At 36.4% G+C, this 24258-nt stretch overlaps 1 protein-coding gene across 1 annotated transcript; it reads right to left on the bottom strand.

Annotated features, from left to right (window-relative positions):
• Positions 1-753: 753 nt before the first annotated feature.
• On the bottom strand, positions 754-24036 carry LOC128991664 (histone acetyltransferase KAT2A). The gene is made up of 15 exons (XM_054414750.1): positions 23923-24036; positions 23169-23487; positions 22382-22527; positions 19275-19412; positions 15633-15766; positions 15023-15214; positions 14386-14495; positions 12809-12941; positions 12102-12246; positions 11092-11312; positions 10389-10609; positions 9136-9296; positions 2934-3158; positions 2333-2423; positions 754-1996 (listed from the first exon to the last, which is right to left on the bottom strand). Exons 2-15 carry the CDS (start codon positions 23485-23487, stop codon positions 1803-1805), a joined length of 2430 nt encoding a protein of 809 aa, XP_054270725.1. The 5' UTR covers positions 23923-24036; the 3' UTR covers positions 754-1802.
• Between the last annotated feature and the right edge of the window lie 222 nt (positions 24037-24258).

Genomic DNA, 24258 nt, shown 5'->3' with positions numbered 1-24258 from the left:
TCTTTCTCATGGGGGAATTTTCTCTTCATTGCACACCAATAAACCTAAAACCTCTTTCACCCCCAGGACCCATTTACTTGAGTGTCCCTGGCTGGGTCCAGTTTTGAACCATCGACTTCCCGACTTCTCAGAATCCAACCTGCACACTAGGTGCTCAGCTCACTATATCCATCCACTAATGCTAAAGGCTAAGCTATAGATTCTATGTTCATGTTTACTATATCCTGGCCAATATAGCTTTCCAAAGCAATTAAGCATATATTAGTTAAGTCCTAACTGTGACATCAAAACTACAGTGATACCTGAATCACCTAAAAGATTGTGCTAGCAGCTGTCGACTGCTGTGCAATAATATCCCTAACCACAGAAAACATACTACTATAACCCAGAATGCCAATCGCATGGTAAAAAGCATTAAGTGTTTTGAGAGAGCTTTGCCTGGCAATCGTAGGCAGCGCCACCAGCGTTGCTATGCTGAGTGCATGGCAACGCTGGTGGCGCTGCCTACGATTGACAGGCAAAGCTCTCTCAAAACACTTAATGCTTTTTACCATGCGGTTGGCATTCTGGGTTATAGTAGTATGTTTTCTGTGCCCTAACCCAGAGCAGTAGTATTATTAGTAACTAGGCTTATTCAGTGCTTTGTGGATTTTCAACCAGGGGTAAAAGGACAGGAATTTTTATGCTATTGTAATTAGCACATTTCAGCCAACATATTTTGACAGACTTAGAAGAAGAAAAGGCCAGGATAAATAATCTGGTAAAAATACAAAACAGTCTTATTTATTGAGTTTAAGAGGTACTTTTCCTATTACTCAGTAGGAAAGTATTTACAACTGTAAACTTTACACGCTTTTCACAATACTACTCATACCTAACTTATCAAACTGATTAAAGAGCGATACATAAAAATAAATAAAATCTTTTTGGTTATCACAAGGCAGACATAAAATGTACAACATGTTTCCAGACATATTAAAAAAAACCAGGCACTTTCGTGTGTCTTTAAATTCCATTCCCTGCAGTTAAAATTAAAACTATATTTGATTTCTTTCTGAACCCAAAGTATATAGCCTAATATTTTTTTTACTGAATCTCAAAAACATATCTCAAAAATCTGAATGTCACTATCCACTTATTCTGTTCCATAAAAAAATTTCCATCAAGAACAAGTGCTGAGCCCCACTAACACCCAAATGGGTTCTGCCTGCATAAGTGAGGCCAACTGAGTCTATAGATTAATACAAAAATGACCACTGTTAAACAGTGACCATTGTCAACAACTGAACCCCCTGATAACTGAACCCCCTTTGCCAATCTAAGAAACACACATGTGATCACTGTAAACAATGATCAATGAAGTTTTTTTTTACATTTACCAGAAACACATGAGCAGGCCCACGGTTTGCAAGCGAGTCCAGGCTATGGGCCCAAGAGTTATTTGCACCTGGGTCCAGGCCCATTCACTACAGTGGCCTTACACTGAAGTGAGCACTGTTGACGATGATGACTGAATCAGTTTGGCCAACATAATGTCCAAGAAATATTACATGTGTGATCAACTGTATTAGTAAAGATGGTAAACTCTGGGTGACGACTGTGTAGACGAAGACAACGATGATCTAATGATTAGTAACATCGCTTATATTGCAATCCTTGAGAATGAACTGCTGCATCAGGTCTGAAACATTGGAAACTATATCATCGTCGTCTGCATCTACGCGGCCGTCAGCCGAAGAACAGGATTTACCACCTTTAGGAATCGTCCGAGGAAGAACAAAGAACTGCATCAGTGTAGCCAACTACTTGTCCCAGAGACCCATTTCCCTCATCTTGGTCTGGAAGTACTTCTCGAGGTTGTTGGCACACAGACAGTATTCTGTGTTGGGGGAGTTGTAGGTTCTACAGTTGGTGAAGATACGGGTCATGTCTGCGATGAACAGTCTCCGAGTGGTGTAGTAGCCAGCCTTCAGTCTGTCACTCATAGTCTTCAGATCTATCAACATCATGGCGTAAATACGAGTTTAGAACATGCTGCTAATTGTGTGGTACTAGTCAACACTCAAAAATCCTTTTCTTACTTTCCTCTATTTTAAACAATTTCAAACAAAACTGTTAGAACAAATAATTGTGAAATTGTTTATGAGAGTGCAATTTGTCAAGAGACACAATATTTAGTGGGGAAGTGAGTTGCTCTTCATTTTGTAGAAAAATAATAAAAACCAAAAGTAACTAAAAATCAGGCATATCATTTTTTTATAAATTAAAGGTACACACACTAAAAACTAATAGGCTACAACTTAGCTTTTTTATCTGAATATAACATACTTACCCATGGGATACTTGATATGATCATAGTAGTCTGTGACTTCTTTCCTATCCACGGGCTTTTGAAAAGGCCAAGCCATTGGATGGTTTTTAATCTGGAATCAGAGAGATGCCATAAATTCAACTGTACCCACAAGGTTCTGTTTCAAGACTTTGTCTAAAATTCAAATATTAAATTAAATTATTTTAATTTTTAATTAGTTGCGTGTTATGGCCGGCTGTGCATTTCTCGTTAACTTAATGTATTGGTGTGTGTTAATTGTTATACTTGTGTATTTTGGCGAGGAAATCATGATAAATTAATTTTATTTTTGACGACAAGCGCTTGAAAATGAAACATCAGTTTTAAAACTAGTTACCCAAGACTACACTAGGATTGATGACGTAAAATTTGTAAACCTATTTTATATTGTACTAAATTAAACATAGTTGTATGTAAGTTTATATAGACCTACTTAAGAAAAAAAAAAAAAAAAAAACTAAGAGTGAGTAACTAAAAGTGATGAAAATACTGGTCTTGATAATTTGTTTACAAACTTTAGCTGTATAATGAAAAACTTGTACATAAATATATGCAATAAATTTATGCATCAAAGATCACTTACACTGTTGAGCACTATTTTGAATGACTTCATCAGAGTGTCGGGATCAGCAGATTCTTCACTGAACTTTGAGACCCGGGTGTTGCGAGCGGACGGCTTCCACCCAGTCTCCCGGATACCCGGGATGCTCTCTATAGGGATCACCTTCAGTCCCTCCCGGAAGCATGACAGTCCCGGATGCACCTTGTGGGCCTCCTGCTTGCGTTGGTCCAGCAACCTCTTGATGATCTAGTAAAATAAATACTTGTGAGCCAATATATATTCCAATAAATATGAACTTTACGGTGGAAAAATTTAATTTAGAGTTATAGACAAAACCACAACCATAATAAGCAAACTTCTTCACCATACCTATCTTTTAAAGATAAAGATCCTAAGATTAGGAAACAATAGGGTATATTCACCCTAAGGTATATTCATCGTATCGACTCCTCAATACAACTTTGGAGGATTTACCCCTTCCCGGATGGGCAACTTTTATGTCCTAGGATGGGCAAAAATAAATTAAATTTAAAAAATTAGTTTTTTATATTTGTGTTTTTTTATACCTGTACCGTACATAAAATAAACACAATGGAACATCTCATACTATTTAAATAATTTTTCACTTGTTTTTATTCACAAAGTAAATTGTGCGGATAAGCAGAAAAACGTCTTTGAAAATATGGCCATGACAAGGATAGGCAATAAATAAAGAACAATATGCTATCACTATTTCATGCTGCTAGACAGAAAACAACTACAGAAAACAACTGTAGCTTTTAGCACCAACAAAGTCAATGTTGTGCTGGGTTGGAAGAGCGCGGTTAAACTTAAAGTTTACTTTACAAAGTAGTAGCCTTCAGGATTTTTAAATTTGTTTGCCCAGCAAATAAATAAACATAAACTCTGGAAAAAAACTACCTTAACCCTAGGAGTGGCGGGACCAATTTTCAGTATGTGCGGTGTGGAGTGGCAGGCAAATTTTGGTGAATTTGCAAGGTTTTTTTCAAAAAATTTTATAAAACTAGTTAGCAGAGATAACCTATTGAACCTCATACTCTTTTTGTTCCTAATAGTCAGTAGAATTCAAAAATCGCAATAATAATTACTTTTGAAAGATGACTTTAGAGGTAAAAGTAAAAAAAAACAAAATTTATATATTTTTATAAATTTATTTCAAAAGCAAAAACTTGTCACATAAATTCTAAATTTTTATTGAAAAATTCAATATATACATACTGTGTACAATTTGTTTCTCTACATAAAAATACCATAATATATGAAATTTTTTTTTTTTATACGAGAAAAAAACGGAAAAACTACAAAACGTCAAATTTTACACTAACTCTTTATCAGATTCAAAAATGCCCTATAGTTATAAATAAATATTATAAAGCCAGATGTTTTTGAAAGCTAATAATATTCCAAATAAGAATATATATAACAAGTTTGGGAGAAAAAAAATTTTCTTTACTTATTATATTCATTGATATATGAAAAAAATATTTTGAAGAAAAAAATTTTTGAATTGAAACTTATATAAATATTTTGTAAAAAGCCCCCATCACAAAAACAAAACATTATTATAATAGTAAATGTAGTACCCTTCAAGAATATATACAATTATATACATAAAAACTTTTTTTTATATTTACAAGAAAAAAAAACCCAAAAACTACAAAACGTCAATTTTTACACTAACTCATTGTCAGATTCAAAAATGCCCTCTAATAATAAATGAATATTATAAACCCAGATGTTTTTGTAAGCCCATAATGTTCCAAATAAGAATAGATAACAAGTTTGGGAGAAAAAAAAATTTCTTATCTTATTATAAACATTGATATATGAAAAAAAAAATTTGAAGAAAAAATTTTTTGAATTGAAACTTATATAAATATTTTGTAAAAAGCCCCCATCACAAAAACAAAACAATATTATAATAGTAAATTTAGTACCCTTCAAGAATATGTACATATATGTATATGTATATATATATTTGTAGCCCATATATGAAAAATATGAAAAATCGATACGACGCCTGTATACACGTTTGGTTTATTGGAATAGATAAATGTAAAAATATAAATTTCCGGCCACTTGAGCTAAAATTAGCAGTGTAATGATAATTTATTAGATTCTATTTAGGATTGTATATGTATATAGGCATATACAGAGGGCATATATATCAAAAATATGAAAAAAATGTAAGACACATTAGGCCTATATAGTATTTGTGCCCACTACTAATGAGATAAATATAAAAGATTTAGATAATATTACAAGAAAGCACACAATTTAATTAGATAATATGACAAGAAAATACAAAACACCAAGCCTATTACAACTAACCTAAAACAAAACATAAATACCCCCGCCGCAGCAAACCTGCAGACTAAGCGAATTTCCATTTCCCTGAATGGATTTACACTAAAATGTCTCCTTAACATTATCACATTTATTCCCTATTTAAATAGAATCAGTTTAAAACATACTTAGGTTTGCTGCAACAGGGAGGGTAAAAGTGTTTTTTATGTAAAATGTTAATAGTTAGTAAGAAATAAAAACATTTTCCAAATTTGGGCAAAATATGTTTATAAACAAGCAAACTACAACAGTTTACTTATTCTCCATAAGAATAACATGGGAATTTTAAATTTACAATTTTTTGGAATTTTCTCCGTAACCATTAGGCGCATTATAACGCTTCAATATACTAAATTATTTGTTTTTTTAAGCTCTACAAAATAGTTTCGAAAGAAATTGCAAAATTTTATGGTTTTTGGGTCAAAAATGGGAAAAACCCATTTTTACCCCATAACAGCCCCCATAAACCCCCGTTCCCATGGTCCGATCATGCTGGTTCGCGAACTCGTTCGAATAAACGTAGGTTTACACGTTTGTACCAAATTTCATCAAAATCGGATCATTTTTGCTCGAGTTATCGCGCTAACGGACACATATATATATATATATAAATATATATATATATATGAATTTGAACGGATGGTGTTTTTGACCTCTAGGGACCTCAAAACGAAAAAAAAAATCGGTCCCGGGTCCAGGTCTTACCGTGAGTACTACGGTAATAGCTTATTCCCTATATGGGAAATTCGCTAAAAAGGTGTTTCACTCAACACTCAACTCTTTAGCGGGGTTGCTGCGGTCCCCTACGCCTACGGGGTGCGACGTCATGCTGGAGTGAGTCTGCACACAGTTTATGAACACCAGCATCACAGGGCGGACAGTAATATGTCCCCTTTTTTGTTAGTCCTTTACTTTTGCATACAACACATATTCGGCCAAGACCAGGTGGCATCTTGATGATACGGTGTTCTTGCTCAGGAGCAGGCGGTTGTTCCAGTACGGCATCAGGGTCATCAAAGTCAATTTCAGGACCAGCATCAGGGCCATCACCAGCAGGACCAATGGGACGCGCAGGGGGTGGGGCCTGAGTATTGACGGAACATAGTTTACTAACCAAGTCAACGACAAAGTTGAATCTAGACATATGATTTGGGTTTTGGGCCACATACAAAACATATGCGTTATACACAGCCATGTCGATAAAGTTGAAAACTATTTTCCGCCAATACTTTGTAGTAGTACGAGTGCAGGAGATGTGGTAAACACTTTTGTCTTTTGAGTCCACACCACCCATGTGCTGGTTGTATGTCTGTATAACAACCGGCTTTACAGACCTTCTTCCACTCTTACTGACACTTTCTGTGTCCTGAGCATGAATGGCTGTTGTGATTAGGTGCACCGGTTTCCTAGTGTCCCTTTCCTTGAATTTCACAAGGAGAACTGAGCCCGAGGGCTCAAATCTTCTTCTGAAATACATGGCTTCGCCAACAACCAAAGCTGCTCTCTGGACAATTCTCGAAACTTCCTTGCTCCGCTTATTTATCGTGCCAGTCAAGAAGGTGTTACGACGATACAAGAAACGGGACAGAGGAATTTTCGTGTAAAAGTTGTCCGTAAAGAGATGGTATCCTTTGTTCAATAAACCCACTTTGGTACACAGAAACTCAACAACTTTATGGGTGAATGGATCAACACCCCCAGACAAGAAGTACTTACCACTGTAAAGAACAGACTGAAGAACATACCCCGGTGCACTGTCACACAATTCAAATTTCTTTATACCAAAGCGTGAGTGTCTCTTATTAGGCATGTACTAGATGAAAGTAGTACGGTTTTTCATCCCGATCATACTTTCATCAATACATACCTCTTGTTTTGGAATAAAATAATGCCTAAAGCTGTCATTCATCATGTCGAGAAATTCACATATTTTCACCCAAGGATCATACCCTGGTTGGTCTTTGGGTGGAGATACGCGAGAACTCAGATGCAGCATAGACATTATGCTCTGAAAGCGTCGTAGAGACATCACTTTGCTATAGAAAGGTAATTCTAGCACAGGGTTCTTGGTCCAGTATTCTGTGACGTGCTTACGACGGGTAAGTCCCATTGACAAGAGAAGGCCAATAAATTTCTTCATTTCTTCCACTGAGACATCGAACCAGTTGAGCGTCAAAGGTTCCATTGGAGGAGGTGGGGGTGAATCAGGGAAAAAATCAAACTGTTCTGGGTTCTGTGTTCGCAGAAAATCTGCGGGGATATCTTCACGGTCCGAAGTATCCAGATCATCGATGTCAGGAATGTAATTGTCCTCACTTCAGCTGGAAAAATCCATCAGGTCATCAGCTGATATGTCTGAGTCTTCGTCAACTGCGGTTTGCAGGATCGATGACAACTGAAATCGTTTGGGACGTTCACTTATCCGGGTCGAGCTGGTACCAACGTTTTTGCGTTTTAAAATGTCCTTTTTCATGGCGGCTTCATTTTTTTGTCTCAAAATGAGTTTATCGGAGGGGTAACTGCTGCAAGAAGGTACTGCCAAATCAATAGGAGGTTGTGGGGGGGTTGGAGCATGATGCGAAGTACCGGTATCTATTATTTTTGGAGAGAGCGCAGAAGGAAGGGGGGTCGATGTACGAGGGGGGGATGTATCAGGGGTGGGTCCTTGTAAAGAATAAGAGGATTGAGAAAGTTCAGGATTGGAAATGGAAGAGGCAGCTAATTGTTCAATTTGGAAAACAGGCTGTATTTCACCAAGTGTTGGTAGCACATTAGGCCTAGGCCTAGGCCTAGTGGGTAAGTCCTTGTGGGGGCGAAGGGGCACATCAGGTATTGACTCATTTGATGGGGTATTGTAGCCAGGATCATCCACTGATAGATCCTCTTCATCAGAAAAGGGCTCAATATCGAGCGCCTCTAAAATTGAAGATTCATCCATGTTTCTGAATGCTAAAATAACACAAAAACTCACTGATTTTATATCCAATTTTAGATCGCACAGTGTAGATATTTATGCAAGCTAATGCATAAATATTATACATAATACACTACACTACACTAAACCGCACATATACACAGTAAAATTACGCATTTACACCAAATATACGGACAAAAACTTACACTTATTGTTGCATAACAACTCGCGATTACAACGCCATTTTTGGTTAGCCGATGACAAGTGTCATTTTTTTTTCAGCTGTGAAATATCCAAAACTTCTGTCAGAGTGACCAACCTGACAACATTGAATTCTACGTTTCTTCGTCTATAAGGACATATATAACACAACGATATTTGTACTTTTCTTGACATATATATATGCGATTTAGAAATCGACATTTTATGTCGATCCGCCACATGAACAATACGTAAAAATAGGCTATTTACAAAAATTGTTCATCAGCTGTTGGAATGTATTATGACGTAATACTTTATACAGAATAAAAGCTTACTTCATGCTTGTTGCAGTGGTACCACTTGCTTTTGTCAGAGACAAAAATTACGTCTGCTATTTATTTTTGAAATGACTCATCTTTTATGATTTCGCAACAAAACATGGCGTTCGCGAGTTAGCGCGTATTTTTCGTTTAAATGTAACTCATTATAAGATCGATATATTTATGTTATAAGGTTCATTCTTGTAATAAAATGAAACTTCGGAATCTTATCTTTCCATTGGTATAAGAGTTATCTAATTTCACCGACTTTAAATGTGCTTAACATGCAACGGAAAAAAACTTTACATAAATCAACATATTCTGTCGCCCGCCACTCCAGCGGCACATTTTGAAATCGACATTTTCTGTCGGTCTGCCACTCCTAGGGTTAAGGTGGGACTGGTAAACAGCTGTTACCTACCTCTTTCTGTTTGCGTACGACTGAGATGAACTCTGTATAAACTATCCTGGGGTTGAGATGACAATGCATCAACATGGCTCCCTCGTAGTCCTTGATGTATCCTTGGTAGACTGTCTTGTTCAGCTTGATATCTTTGCTGAAACCCTGTTTCCTGAAGTAGCCTGTGAAGACAAAACATTGACACAATATAACTTTTTGTTTTTTATTGTAGATTCGGTTTCGAGGGAAAACATCTAAGCTTTGATCTTTGTTTGATTAGCTTTACTTTTCTTTAAAGTTATACATTCTTTTTCACCACTCTATGATGTTTCTAGCTGTTTTACACACGTTAATTGGTGGCTGAAAGTTACGTTTTGTTGGCCATGCCAGCTGTCATTGTCATTTGGGGACCAAACAGGTTTTTACATCCCTAGGGCCGCAAAATCAGCTGCCCGCTTACTTTCTTATATTAAATACACAATCAGTATCCATAGCATTGCAATAGAATTGTTTTATTGTCACTGCTGCCTAGCAACTATTTATTATTATTATTTTTACTGTTTCCTCAAATTATTTCTTCACATAACCTTAAAGTTGTAGTTGTGTTGACTATCAGTGTGCATTAATAATGTGGTGAATAGTGGTAACAGGGTGGTATAGTGTGGTGAAAAATAGCGTTTGTACCACGGACCGAAATGGTTTTGCAGCTCTCGACCGTTTTAAGTTCTCGACTTCATCTCGAACTTAAAAACTATCTCGAGCCGGCAAAAACCTCATTTTCGGCCCTAGGTATGAAATATACTATAAATATTCTAGTGCAATAAATTCATCCGTAAAGGAAAACAAAGATCTGTTGTCATCTAATTGATCACTTAATAGGGTTGTAAAATTAAATTCTAGAATGTTTGTGAGTGTTTGTACCACAAACACGTGTTTGTACATAAAAATTTATGTACAAACACTTTAAAAGCATCACAAAAATTTATGTACAAAAGCTTGGTTGTAGTTTATAGTGATAGTTTTAGCGTAACTCTGAAGATACCAAACCCTGTGGCAAAATGTGTAATTTGCAAATCAGTGTATTGTTTGAACTTCAAGAACACAAGGCAACCAACAAAATTAAAGGTAACCACCAATGTTTGGTCTGGTGAACACTGGGAATCAATTACTATTCTTAGTTACTAAATATCTGATGGCTAATAAATCATATTTCAAACTAAACATCTGAGAGCATTTGTGGAGTGTTTAGTCATTAAATCCTAGTATGGTATTACCGATGGCGTTCTCATCTGCATACGTGAGGAAGTGGTGGATGCCAATGGAGATGTGGTAGTCTTTGAGATGGTTCATGAGATGAGTGCCGTAGCCTCGCACCTGCACGTGAGAGCTCACTGCGCAAAACACAATCTCCGTGAAGCCCTGCGTCGGATACACGCGGAAACAGATCCCACCGATCGGCTGCTTGTCCTTGATCAAGGCGAGAGTCCGGTGTTCGCTGCAAGTCAAACATATTGAAGCTTTAATCATGAGTGAATCTTACAAAAAGGGCGTAGTCAGAAGAAGCTCATTTGACATTGTTTCAGACATCTAGTGATTTCAAAGTAGTGCACGTAGCGCCACACTAAAAATAATGGTTTTGTAAAAGGAGATGAGCGGAGATAAGACCGCTGATTGCTATTTTGAAAAGGAGGCAAAAAATATGTTTACCAAAACATTGGAAATGTTCTCTGATTCTTTGCAATTCACAAAACTAAGAAGAAAATTCTCTCCCTTACCAAAATGGCTGAGAGAATATAATGGCAACTGTTAATATTTTTGAATGAATTCCTAAAGGAAAAATAGGATTCAGATTAGGATTTATAAAAAAAATAATGAAATGAAACTGAAATATTGGGATAATTACTTACTAAACAATCTCCTTAATTAGTCTAGTCATTCTCATTGAAATATGAAACTGCAAACAGAAGGAAGTCATACCAGTCAAAGACAAGCCTGGAAATGTACTCTACAGGCATCTTTGGCAGCTGATGTGAAAAGACGTTCTGTAGTCCAATAAGCCACAGGATTGTCTGCTTAGTGACCTTCTTGGTGAGAGAGTTACCCACAAGGAAGAACTCTATGACACCAGCTGCCTCCTCCTGCTTGGCAACCTCGTCTCTCGGCCTGCGCAGCAGATTCTCTTGAAACACCGTGGGACCCTGGACAAGACATTATAGTTGATCAGCCACATAATCTTCTGCTTGATGCTGGAGTTTCCTTGAGGACGAACTCTATTACACCAAATGCCTTCTCCTGCTTAGCAACCTCATCTCTCGGCCTACGCAGCAGATTCTCTTGAAGCAACGTGTGACCTTGGTCAAGATATAATTAATCAGTCACACAATCTTCTACTTGATGAAGGAGTTTCCTTGAGGAAGAACTCTATGACACCAGCTGCCTCCTCCTGCTGGGAAACTTTGTCTCTCGGCCTACGCAGCAGATTATCTTGAAACACCGTGTGACCTTGGTCAAGATATAATTAATCAGTCACACAATCTTCTGCTTGATGAGGGAGTTTCCTTGAAGAAGAACTCTTACTCTTGGTTCCCCGATTGCCAGAATAAGTTCATCTTGCAATACAGTGGGATCCTAATCGTGGACTAGATGAAAATTTATCATCCAATTGATCTTCTGCTTGACGATAAGAGTTGCCTTAAAGAAGAATCCTGACATTAGATTTCTTTTGCTTGGTAACCTATTCGCTTAACTTCTAAAACAGTTTATCTCAGAACTGGGCAAAGATATTACTATTGGGTGTCTGTTGTTGCTTTAATTCAAATACATCTATTTAGATAAAAAAAAACTGGTGACAAATTTGACGTGGGGATGTAATGTCTAGCTCTAGGCCTATCCATTGTCAAAGTTAAAAACTAGCCCCAGATCAAGTATCAGCTGTAACACTGTTCATTATCACATCTGTTTACAATTAATTACAACGGAATGCTCACCCCTGTAGTAATGGAGGGCTGGTTATCTCCTATGGAAGCTATGATTTCCACCACCTTCTCATGACTGAAGTCCTCAGCTGGTTCTCCGTCCAGCTTTCTACGCTTGAGATCCGGCGACCGTCCACTGCTTTCACGCTGCTTCTCCCTGTCACACAGTCAACATACAATACAACTACATCTAGATAAAATTGGATGTTTGTAATATTTCTCATCTTTCTTTAGGATTGACTTGTAATTTAAAAAAACATTTATATTTCACATCATGAAAAAGTTGCAATATTATGCTTCTCACTAGCACCCTATAATGTGTAAACTGTATTTTTTATCAACCAGCATTAAATGTTACGTTTCATTAATGTCATGTGCTTATTTTTAAACTAGATCAATACCAATCACCGCCATAAGGGATTTTTAACCAGCTTGCATTCTACCTGAAGAAGTGTGTATAAAGCACAGACTTCTTCATATTAAATTAAACTACAACAGATCAATGCAACCGTTTTAACACATGCAACATAATCCTTTGTTACTAACAATTCTGATCTTTCCATCACAAAATTGAATATGGATTAAATTAACACATTTCACCCAGACTACACATGTTAGGCCTACTTTCCCTTTGATTAAATGAAACATATTTTTATGAAAGAGGACTTTCAAAGTTCAATTGTGTTTTGTTCATAGCAGAAGTAGGCTTTAACACTCACCCGTCTCCACGGAGTGCCTTCTTGCGTACACTTGGCAGCCCGGGCGTGAGGTTGACTGTTGTGAAAGAATCCTTGTCATTAGGAGGGACACTGAGCTTCTCAAACTGCCCAGCCCTGCGCACTACTGGAGAACCTGTACACAACCATCCCATGTAGTTACAAACAAACATTGACTGAAATAATTTGTATAAACACCATAAAGCTTATCTTCATTGAGAAGCTTCCAAAGTGAACTAATATTGAGTTATGGGATTCGGGCGATGACCATTGACCATGTCAACAACAGGCAAAAATTCACTCTGATTTACACTCCATGGACACCTACCCCTAACTAAAACCAATACTCTTGCCATGGGAACACCACTTAGATATTCACTGTGCAGATGACAAGTAAAGGTGGCAAAGATGACAATCTGTATTGACGCTGAAGTGTTAGTGTGATTATGTTGTATACAGCTGTCAAACCACGTATCTACCATACAAAATGTCTGATATTGAGTGAAGTCATGATGAGATCAATACTAAAAAAAGTCTTAAATACATTAAAAGAAGAATCAAATTATTCTTATTACCTTAGGCCTACTTATTTTTAAAATAAAACTGAAATATGTCACCTATCCATGCTATTTCTTGATTTGCTAATTAGGGGAAAAAAACAATTCAAACATTAATTTTAGTCTATGTGGACGGGCAAATGCAAGGTTAAAAGAGGCCGCCAACCTCTTAAAAAAAAAAAATTAACTTTGTCCAATTAAGGTGCAATATTTTACTCCTGAAAATACAACTAACTGGATAGATGAGATGAAAAATGACTACAGTATTCACTTTTAAAACAGTTTTACCAAACAACATTTGGTCATACAGTAGAACTCCGGTTAACCAAAATCAAGAGGGGAGAGCCGTTTTGGACAACAAATTTTTTGGTTAACCCATCAAATACTAAAATAGCCTATGTATTATGTATTACAAATGTGTGTAGGAAAAATGAATTTAAAACAATATAATACAGTGTTTTATTTAAACTACAAAAAAGTTACAATGGGTTATAGAAAAGCCCCTTTCGGGAGAGGAAAGGGCCTTTCTGTTTACATATTACTTATTGTACTTATATTTTAGCCCTGTATTAAGTTATGGAACCGTTTCGGTTAACCGGGGTTTTACTGTAGGCCTACTTTACAGTCAAAATAGTTTTGTTGTAATTACAGATAAATTTCCACAATATTCAGTTGAGCGAGCACCAGGGTAGTGTACAAGGATCCTTCCATCAATAAATTTGGTTGTAATGGCCTCATATGCTAGATACTATGATACTACTCAATTGTAAAAAAGTCACTCTAAAAAGAAATCACTAGGAAACCTATTCATTTCTCAAAGGTAAATCACTATTTAACCTCAATTTCAAATATTACCTACTTTACCGTTATAGAAAATATTTTGCCTTGATCTATAGGTATTTCATACAACAATAAATTGAACATTCAAAAAGGTAATTTAAAAAGTCAAGATAAAATCCTTGTAGTTTATTTCAAAATATAGCCACCAACGAGGTAATTGACATACTGATGGTACAAGCATACCTTTACTATCAGGCAACATTTGCAGATGTTGAGGAGGAGTTTGTTTGAACTCAGGGTCCCAGATGGGAGAGTTGGACAGGTATATCTCCTCTTCAACAAGCTGTAGGAACCTGAAAGAAACATTCTGTATTAAATAAGATATTAAACGTTAAAGAATCTCTTTAGAAAGACAATTCACAATTATCTATGTATCGGCCTATTTCACTTGATTGTAAACAAGACGGTTGCGGCATTTTGACACAAAACATAACCTCAAAACTCCCACTTGTTGTCAAATATTTTTGTTTTCCAAAACAGGTCAAAAGACAACAAAAAACTGAAAATACACACAATAACTATTACAGATTCACAAAAAAAATTATTGACCCAACAAGTGCTGCGATCCCTCGGAACAATTTTTAGCTAGTAGCAATGTCCCAGGGGGGAAAAGTTTTGTCTGGGAATGCCAGGGAGCATTAGCGGCAGGACAGAAGTGTATACCACTCTATCCATGTATACCAATGGGTTAACTTAGATAGAGCACTGCACTGCACTATAGTCTGTACGATAAAACTTGTTTCCTGACCTTTTATCTACCTAGGACTGCCCGAACCTTGTGATTATAGCTAATAAATAAAGGAAAATCTACAGGATTTACTTAGGGAAGTGTGTGAGGACAAGCACTCGCTTCTCAGGTGGCATCCTGTCCCTCTCACTATGGCACTTGTCCATCAGCTGACGACGGACAGAGCGGAACACGGCGCGCAGCAGCGTTCGGCCGAACACCAGCGTCGTCTCAAAGTGCTGCAGTGAGTCACAGAACACAGGCACGTGGCAGAATACCAGCCATCTGAATATAGCCACAAAAATATGTTCAGGTATTTAAAATACTGTAAGTATGATTTAAATGATTAATTCTTCGATTCATCTGCACCACAAAACCTAGATTGGCCCTTTATAGGGCCGAGGGAGTGTTCAGTATTCATTAAAGGTAGACCAGCTAATGTGACAGAGAGAGAGTCGATTGCACTGAACATTGAGGTCATAAGAAAACTGTGCTAAAATTAACATAGGCCTAACTTCAAGTCATTAAAAAAATAATAATTTAATATTTGTAACAAATACAGTCCATTATGATTTTAGTAAGACTTCATTGGCCAACAACGAAGCCATAATATATCAAAGTGAGATAAGGTATTTCATAAGGTAACTTAAGGCCATAATTTCCTGCCCTGAGTTGTTGTTTCCGTTGGACACTAAATGTTTACCTGGTGTAGTTGACTTTGTACGCAGATATTTCCTCTGCGGAGACAGTCTGTTTACGAGCACTCGGAGTCTCAAAGTTCCAGTGGTTGAGGCAGTGAAGCAGCATCTTGGCCAAATCGTACATCGTTTGCCATTCCTGATGTGTTAGAATATTAAGAGATTAAAGTACAGTAGAAACATTTAAAAAATAATAAATGATACTTTGTCTTTACAGTCAATGAATTCTATGGCCCAAAAAGTTATTAAATAAAAACCAACCCCCAACCCTCACATAAAAAATTATGCCAGCTTTTACGCTCAAATTTTATAAGACAGCTGCAAATTGTTTGCATTTATAGGCAATGTCTAGTATTACTAACAGAATATGAAGAGTGTAGCATACTGTTCTTACTTAAACCATAGATAAAAGAATTAAATATAGGCAGACAGCAGTGCTGCGGTTAGCATATAATCTGGCGTCCACCGCTAGAAGTGCCAACAGCCAACATACCAAAAGCAAAAGCAGTTTCGGCGCACACCGCTGCAGCGTCAAGCGCTAGCAAACATTGTTATGACAAGTTGGTAGTTGGAGCCAGGGTTGCCAACTAGCGGCACATTAATGGAACGTTCCATTAATAGTCTATATTTATTCTATTTGCCTATGCTTAAAAAACAACTAACTGGCAAAACAGATCAAAGATATGACTAAGCCCATATTAGTAATTAATTAACATCAATGTCAAACATTCTCAAACCTACATGTTAGGGTTTTCAAATACCCCCGCCGCAGCAAACCTGCCGTCAAAGCGAATTTCCATTTGGCTGAATTGATTTTCAATCGATCTATTTAAATAACATTAGGTTTAACGAGTACCTAGGTTTGCTGCTACAAGGAAACTAATAAATTGTGTGTTTTAAGTAAAATAATTATTGCTTAGTAGAAAATGAATATATTTGCCAAGTTTGATCAAAAGATATCCATAAACACGCAAACTACAACATTTTACAATATCTATACTATTATAAAGAAGAGGTGGTGTCTGTGTGTGTGTGTGTTTGTATGAGGTAATCTCAAAAACTACAGAACCGGACTGGGCTCAAATTGCACACAAATGAAGCTACAGCTCCGAGGATACATATAGAACTATTCCCGCTTCGATATTGTCCTAGGGCTCCGCCCCGTGGGCTTTCAAAAATTTGAGGTGAGAGATTTAAAAGTAAATATTGATTGATGGTATCCATGGTAACAAAGAACCAACCTACAAAGTTTAAAAATGTAAACAAGCAGAACTAACTGTCAAATGAATTTTGATTTCACAATTCCACACAGCTGGTTCAAACATATTAAATACTGCACGAATATTAGAACAGAGAGGGTAAGGATTATAAATTTAAAATAATGATGTCACTAGCCCGAATGTAAACATTATTTAACATTACTTAATATATACAATAATATATAATAAAAAAAAAAAAATTAACATTACTTAAATGGAGTTGAATGGAGCTGTCAAACCATATGTTAATGTAATTTTATTAGCAGTATATGATTCTTTCAGTTACTTCATTTGTTTATGTTTATGATCTATTATACTGAGTCTGTTCTAATATTTGTGAAATGCTGTAATAATATTTTACAGGGAATAAATCTTTGTAAATAAATTGTTCATGGATATAGGAAATAATTAAGATTCTATAATCAGAAAGTTTGGATGTACGGAAGTATAGATGTATGGATGGATGGATGTTTGTGACAAGTAAACGCGAAACCACAGCTAAAAACGCGAAACCACAGCTAATTTTAACCAACTAGCAACAAAAAGTTGTGGTACACAATGAGAACTTAACTTTTTTTCATGGTTTAGGTGCAGTGGTAGAATATTAGGGCTATGGTAGATACTATAGGACACTATATGATACTATATAACTTAATACCGTATAAATTAAAAGACCAAATTTTAATAGGCCTAAACCGTGTCCTCTCCCATAACTACAAAAAGCATTTATACTTATATGCCAACCCCGTACGAAGGACGGGTATTCTGCTAGTTCTCCATAAGAATAACATGGGAATTTTAAATTTTCAATTTTTTTAGTTTTCTCCGTAACCAATTTTAACCGTACACAAACACTTTGACATACTGAATTTTTTGTTTTTTTAAGCTCTTTAAGAAGGTTTAGAGAAAAATTGGGAAATTTTGTGTTTTGTGGTTCAAAAGTGAGAAAAACAAATTTTTACCCCATAAAACCCCCCATAAAACCCTGTTCCCATGGTCCGATCATGCTGGATCGCGAACTCATTCAAGTTTATCCCGCCTTACACCTTCAAACCAAATTTCATCAAAATCGGATAAAAATTACTCAAGTTATCGTGTTCACGGACACATATATACAGGGTTAGTAAAAAGTGTGGAGACCCCCTGTTATTTTTTTAAAGGCCCATACTACAAAAACTAAACTCGGCACACCTTTATGGCATGTTATGATGTACTTTTTGGGCATAACCGTCTCTTGGTGTACATCCCCAAAATGGGGGATTTTGGGGGAAACTCAAAAGTTTCAAATACAAAGACCTATCGAGTGACCCCTCATTTTGAAGGTCCTGGGAAAAGAAAACAAAAAACGCAAACTAGAGGTCTTTATCTCAATCCAGTAAAAAATGGCAGCCAATTTAAATTCTCAGAAGTTGAATTTAATTTGCAGCTTTCCAAGTCTGGAGACCCCTTGTAAATTTTGTAGCGGCTCACACTAGGAAAACTAAACTCTACACACCTTTTTTGCATGTTATGAAGTACTTTTTAAGCCTAATAGCCACTTGCTTACCAAACCCAAAATGGGGGATTTTGGGGGAAACTCAAAAGTTTTTAACGATAAGCCCCATCAAGTGACCCCCCATTTTGAAGGTCCTGGTAAAAGAAAACTAACAACGCAAACTAGAGGTTTCTATCTCAATCCAGTAAAAAATGGAAGCTGATTGAAATCTTTAGAAATCGGAAATAACTTGCAATTTTATATTCAATTAGCTGCCATTACTGTGTTAAGATAGAGACCTATAGTTTGCGTTGTTAGTTTTCTTTTATTATGACCTTCAAAATGAGGGGTCACTCAATGGGGCTTATCATTTAAAATTTTTTAGTTTCCCCCAAAATCCCCCATTTTGGGTTTGGGAACTTATGAGAATTTCAATTGGCTGCCATTTTGTACTGAACTAAGATAGAGACCTCTAGTTTGCGTTGTTGGTTTTCTTATACCATTACCTTCAAAATGAGGGGTCACTCGATGGGTCTTTGTATTTGAAATTTTTTAGTTTCCCCCAAAATCCCCCATTTTGGGGATGAACACCAAGTGGCAGTTATGCCCAAAAAGTACTTCATAACATGCCATAATGGTGTGCCGAGTTTAGTTTTTCTAGTATGGGCCGTTAAAAAAATAACAGGGGGTCTCCACACTTTTTACTAACCCTGTATATAAATCTATATATATATATATACATATATAAAAATTTGAACGAATGGTGTTTTTGGCCTCTGGGGACATCAAAATGAAAAAGTAAATCGGTCCCGGGCCTAAGTCTTACCATGAGACCTACGGTAATAGCTACTTCCCTATAGGGAAATTCGCTAAAATTAAACAACAATTATGATTGTAAAAAAAGTTTTACATACTCTGGCAGCAGCATTGCTGAACTTGTACAGAACAAAGTTGGTGATAGCTTTGGCGATGCTTGGTCGCTCAAACGGAGGCTGTCCGAGTGGTCCTTCAATGGTAGGCTTTGTCATATCCACAATGCATCTCCTCAACAACTGTAGGTAGACAAAGACATTATAGCATAAGCTCGACGAGACATCAACAGTTAAGAAGACACTGTCCATCAGTGAACATACTAAAATTTTCTATTCCGATATGGCAATTTATAAACTTAGAGGTTGCGTACTTTTACAGAGATCCTTCTGGCAATTATGTTTTCTGACTGGTTGGTTTTGTCTTCCGCTATTCTAAAAACAGTTTAGCAGACTTGAGCGATCTGGTAGTTCAAAAAAAGGTTTTTCCCCAAAATCTACCTTTTAAGGTATCAAGGCTACACACGCTGGACTAATAAACTAAAATGTGCTAGCACATCTTCAACCCAACAAAACTTCTTAAAAATCTAAGTAAGTGTTTCTTGTACCTAATCAAATTGCTCAATTTTACGCTCGGGATAAAGCTTGTCCAGACCATTTTGTATTAAAAATGAGTTTTGAGCTGCTGTTCTATTGATAACTATCAAAGCAAGAAAGTACAAGAGATGGATCTGTGAGTTCAGCTATGTTGACTGGATTCAGTACAAAAGTTCATGTGCACTTGTTGTTTGAATTAGAGACCTACAATCTATGATTACCGGTACCTCAGGTCTTCTAAAAATAAACAAATAATTTCAATGAACATTTTCCCTGTTTTTTTTTCTTTCTTAAGATTTGATCAAAATTCTTTACAGGGTAATTAATTTAATCAAGAGGTAGGTATGAAGATGTAACGTGAACTTTACACCTAGTGTTGCTTCTAGAACTAGATAACATATTTCCGACAGCTGAATTTGTTTTACAAAATAATGTCCTTTAGTTGTAGAATTATTCTGACAGTTTTTATTAGCGACTGGGATGGGTGGCATCGTCTTGTAATCCAGCTACTAGGAGGTCACGAATTGTGGATATTTATAGGAATGCGCTGTGGATGCGATACTCCCTGGTATGGATTAACGTCCGCACAAGTGAGTTATACGACGATCCGCAGTCCTATCCTGATAATTAGACCAATTTGTATTTACCAAGGCAAAAATGTGGTTCGGATTCCACTATAAACTGTAGGTCCCTTAGTTGCCATTAGCTGTTTGGGCTATTAATTAACCCTCCGAGTGTTATGTGTCGTAAAAGCGACTCATAACACACTTTGAGTAGTTTTTTGTGTCGCTTTTGCGACTCACAAACACTGTTTACGGCGAAGGCTCTATGACTGACTAAATCGGATTGAACTGGATCGAGTTAGGTATAGTTTTTTTGGCAGATTCTAAGCTTTCTCCCGAGGACTGTCTCTAAGCGCTTTTTTTTCTCGAGCCGATCATAATTGTAGCAGACTGCTGACATGCGTATTTGTAAACAGCTTGGTTCTCGCACCGATGACTGATGTGTTTTATTACGTTTATCATTGTTTTAGTGTTAAAAATCAAAAGTAGTGATATACGTGGTGCATTATACGAAGATTTAAGTGATTTTGAAGGGCTGGTTGATGATCCTGAAGAAGTAGGTAGTGATATTGATGTAAATTATCAGCCAGATTCCTAGCTATGGTTAGGCTATGCATTCTTAGCTAAACGCTATGTACCAAAATCTGTTTTTTGCCCATTACTTATTTATTTGTAAATCTACTTCCTTAGATTATTATATTTTTGGAATCCTCATAAAATTCAGAACAAAGTGGCTATTTTAAAATATTTGTAGTCCTATAAATTATAACAATTTATTGAGCGCAAACATAAATTTTTTTCATTTATTTTATAATTTTTGAGAATTGTTAACCCCACAAAAATTGTTGAACATTTTTTTTGTAATGTTTTATAAGTTACGCTGAAGCCTATAATTTTCCAAACAAAATTATATACAGGGTGTCCCGGAACTCTCTACCAATATTTTAGGGCATATTTCCTGGGTAAGAAACATATCTAAATATCATATTTAAATTGTCCGGAAGTCCTTATTTACTCAGATAGCCGCCATTTTGTTTTTTTCACTTATTAATTTTTTTCTGAAAATTGGTTGAACATACGAAGTTGAAACTTTGCAACAACATTTATGACATCTAGACAAAGCTACAAAAAAATTATGACGATTTTTCAAATTCATAAAACAAAATGGCGGCTGTTTAAAATGTTGTTTCTTAAATTACTCGAAAACCGTTGATTTTACAAAAGTTTTACAAGAATATTTTTTTTAAGGCAATTTTATTACAAATCGATCGACACCTTAATCTTTAAGATCGGACGAGTATTAACTGAGATATGGCAGTTTTAGTGATACGTGACCGCCGGATATTAGTTGCAGCGCATGCTGAAAGCAGTCACGTATCACTAAAACTGCCATATCTCAGTTAATACTCGTCCGATCTTAAAGATTAAGGTGTCGATCGATTTTTAATAAAATTGCCTTAAAAAAGTTATTCTTGTAAAATTTTTGTAAAATCAACGGTTTTCGAGAAATTTAAGAAACAAAATTTTAATCAGCCGCCATTTTGTTTTATGAATTTGAAAAATCGTCATAATTTTTTTGTAGCTTTGTCTAGTTGTCATAAATGTTTGTGCAAAGTTTCAACTTCGTATGTTTAACCAATCTTCAGAAAAAAATTAATAAGCGAAAAAAACAAAATGGCGGCTATCTGAGTAAATAAGGACTTCCGGACAATTTAAATATGATATTTAGATATGTTTCTTACCCAGGAACAATGCCCTAAAATATTGGTAGAGAGTTCCGGGACACCCTGTATAAAACAGAATACTTTACATTGTTTTTAAGTTTCTAAGATAAATTGTAATAAAACCCTGTGATTGCGCAATAAATGGGCGAACATTAAGACCAAAACTAGAGACACTTGGAGGGTTAACAGCTGTGTCTAAGGAATGTCGGCCTTAGTCACTAACAAGACTACAAGATCGTGCCACTCATCCTAAAATACCTACTTTGTATGGTCGCCATTTACTAAAAAAGTATTAAAGAAAAGTGTATTAGAAATTCTATTAACTCACCTTGAAAAGATAGTAATATACTTTCTTGGTGTCGGGGTCCTCTTCTCGATGCATACTCATGAAGATGTTTTCTACATCCACAACCATTCCCAACAACCGATTCACCTCTTCCTCCTGCAACGACTTAAGATGTGCTACGTGTTGACCTACAAAAAAGTCATTAAAATAGGCTACATTACAGTACGGTAGGTTGAAGTACCATTTTATGATTTCAGCAATTTCGACTAGGGATGGTCCCCAAATATTAACTATAATTTTGTTATTGTAAGAAATCATGAGAAATATGCAAGGAAAACATTTTAAGAATTGCTGTTAGGAAATTTTTTGTTCTTAATCATATTGGCTTAAGAATTTGGATTTAAACAAATTAACTACTTAGGTTGGCAGAATTCCAACTAATGATGTTGAATTAATTAGGTCTACTTGACTCTTGGCTGTGTTTAGGAAATTTAGAAACAACCACAAAGTAGAAAAATATTTATTTAATAGACATAATCAACATGTCCAAAAGCTGTGTAGGGGAAAATCAATGTGTTTTTTTATAAAAGTCATAAAAAAATCATTTTCAAAATTCTCAAAATTGCTATGCATTAATTTATTTTCTCTGTTTCGGACTTGCAGAAATTGTGTTAAGCCACCATACTTCCGCTACAGACCGAGCTCAACACCCTATCTAAATCTAACTTTAGCATATAGCCTACAACTGGGTCACCTAAACCACTGAGCACCAGCAAAGGTTTACACCACCACAATCGAAGTACCATATTTTCTTTACACTTCAATTTACCGAGAATGTGAGTGCAGTTGGTGCATGGATCATTGAAGTTGGCAAGAGGCTGCGTAACGTCAACCTTAGAGTTCTTGGGAGGAGGGGCTGGTGCCTTCCACCCCCCACACTTGCACCCATCCGTCTGACACGCCGAGTATATTGCCAGCTTGAGTAGCTTCTTGGTGTGAGGCCAATTGTACACTTGCTGCTTCCGCTGTTGTATCCTTTGGAGGTTACTCTGCCAGACCGACTGATCCGCCGAAGGAGAGTTGCTGCCTCCCATGTTCTCCTCTCCTTGACTGTTGCTCGTACTAGTGCTTGGCCCAGCCTCGGTCATCTGATAAATAAAATAAAATAAATTAAATTCTTTAATAAAGTTGTAGGCCTAGTATTGATGTCCTAGAATAGTTTAAGTGTTTTATAACGTTTAAGCTGGGGTCTGGGTCCTAAAGAAGTACCGAATAGCCTAATAATTAAATGAACAATGTTTCCCTGAGTAGTAGGCCTAGGCCAAGTCTAAGTCAGCCCAAAATATGGGGAAGCTTGCGGATAGGTTAGGCTAGTTAAACTTAACTTGGTGAATATTTAGCCGAAATAGGCCTAGAATGCTAAAATTTAATTAGTAAAAATTCAGAAAGTAATGAAGTCTAAAGGTAGAGACCAAACACAAGGCCTAAAACTTAGGCTACCTAGACCTAGGCCTATGTCTTATTTTACCTTTACTATAAAACGCATTAGGGTCTAAGTTAGTAAAATTTAAAAAAAAACTTACCTTTTAACTGAATTAATATTTAAATTTTGATTTAATTATGCTAACAATTGACAGTAATAAACATTAGGAATAATAAATATTCCTAGTTTATAGTTTGTTTCCCTTTTAACCTATCTAACACAACAAAAAAACAAACAATTCCTATTCATTCGGATTCGGATCGGATAGGATAATGAGTCAATGAGTGGCGTTTGGCGTTCCATCCGACCCTAGCCATCCATATCGAAAATTCCGATTCCGAATCCGATTCCGACGGGAACGGGAACCAAACCGAGGAACCGACCACGACGAACGGAGCGGCTGAAGGGACGGTGACGTCATCATCTTCATCCGGAG

Source organism: Macrosteles quadrilineatus, unplaced genomic scaffold (genome assembly GCF_028750875.1).
Source record: "Macrosteles quadrilineatus isolate MER2022 unplaced genomic scaffold, UCM_ALF_1.0 Scaffold_4__1_contigs__length_99947679, whole genome shotgun sequence".
In the NCBI taxonomy this organism is placed as follows: Eukaryota; Metazoa; Arthropoda; class Insecta; order Hemiptera; family Cicadellidae; genus Macrosteles; species Macrosteles quadrilineatus.
The sequence above is the reverse complement of the archived record's forward strand: the minus strand, read 5'-3'. Positions and strand labels throughout refer to the sequence as shown.

Coding starts and splice junctions, on each gene's coding strand:
- LOC128991664 (XM_054414750.1), bottom strand. CDS start 23,487: ATGACCGAGGCTGGGCCAAGCACTAGTACGAGCAACAGTCAAGGAGAG. Junction 15,215..15,632: donor TACAAAGTCAACTACACCAG/GTAAACATTTAG, acceptor GGCTATATTCAG/ATGGCTGGTATTCTGCCACG. Junction 2,424..2,933: donor TCAAAATAGTGCTCAACAGT/GTAAGTGATCTT, acceptor CTCTGATTCCAG/ATTAAAAACCATCCAATGGC.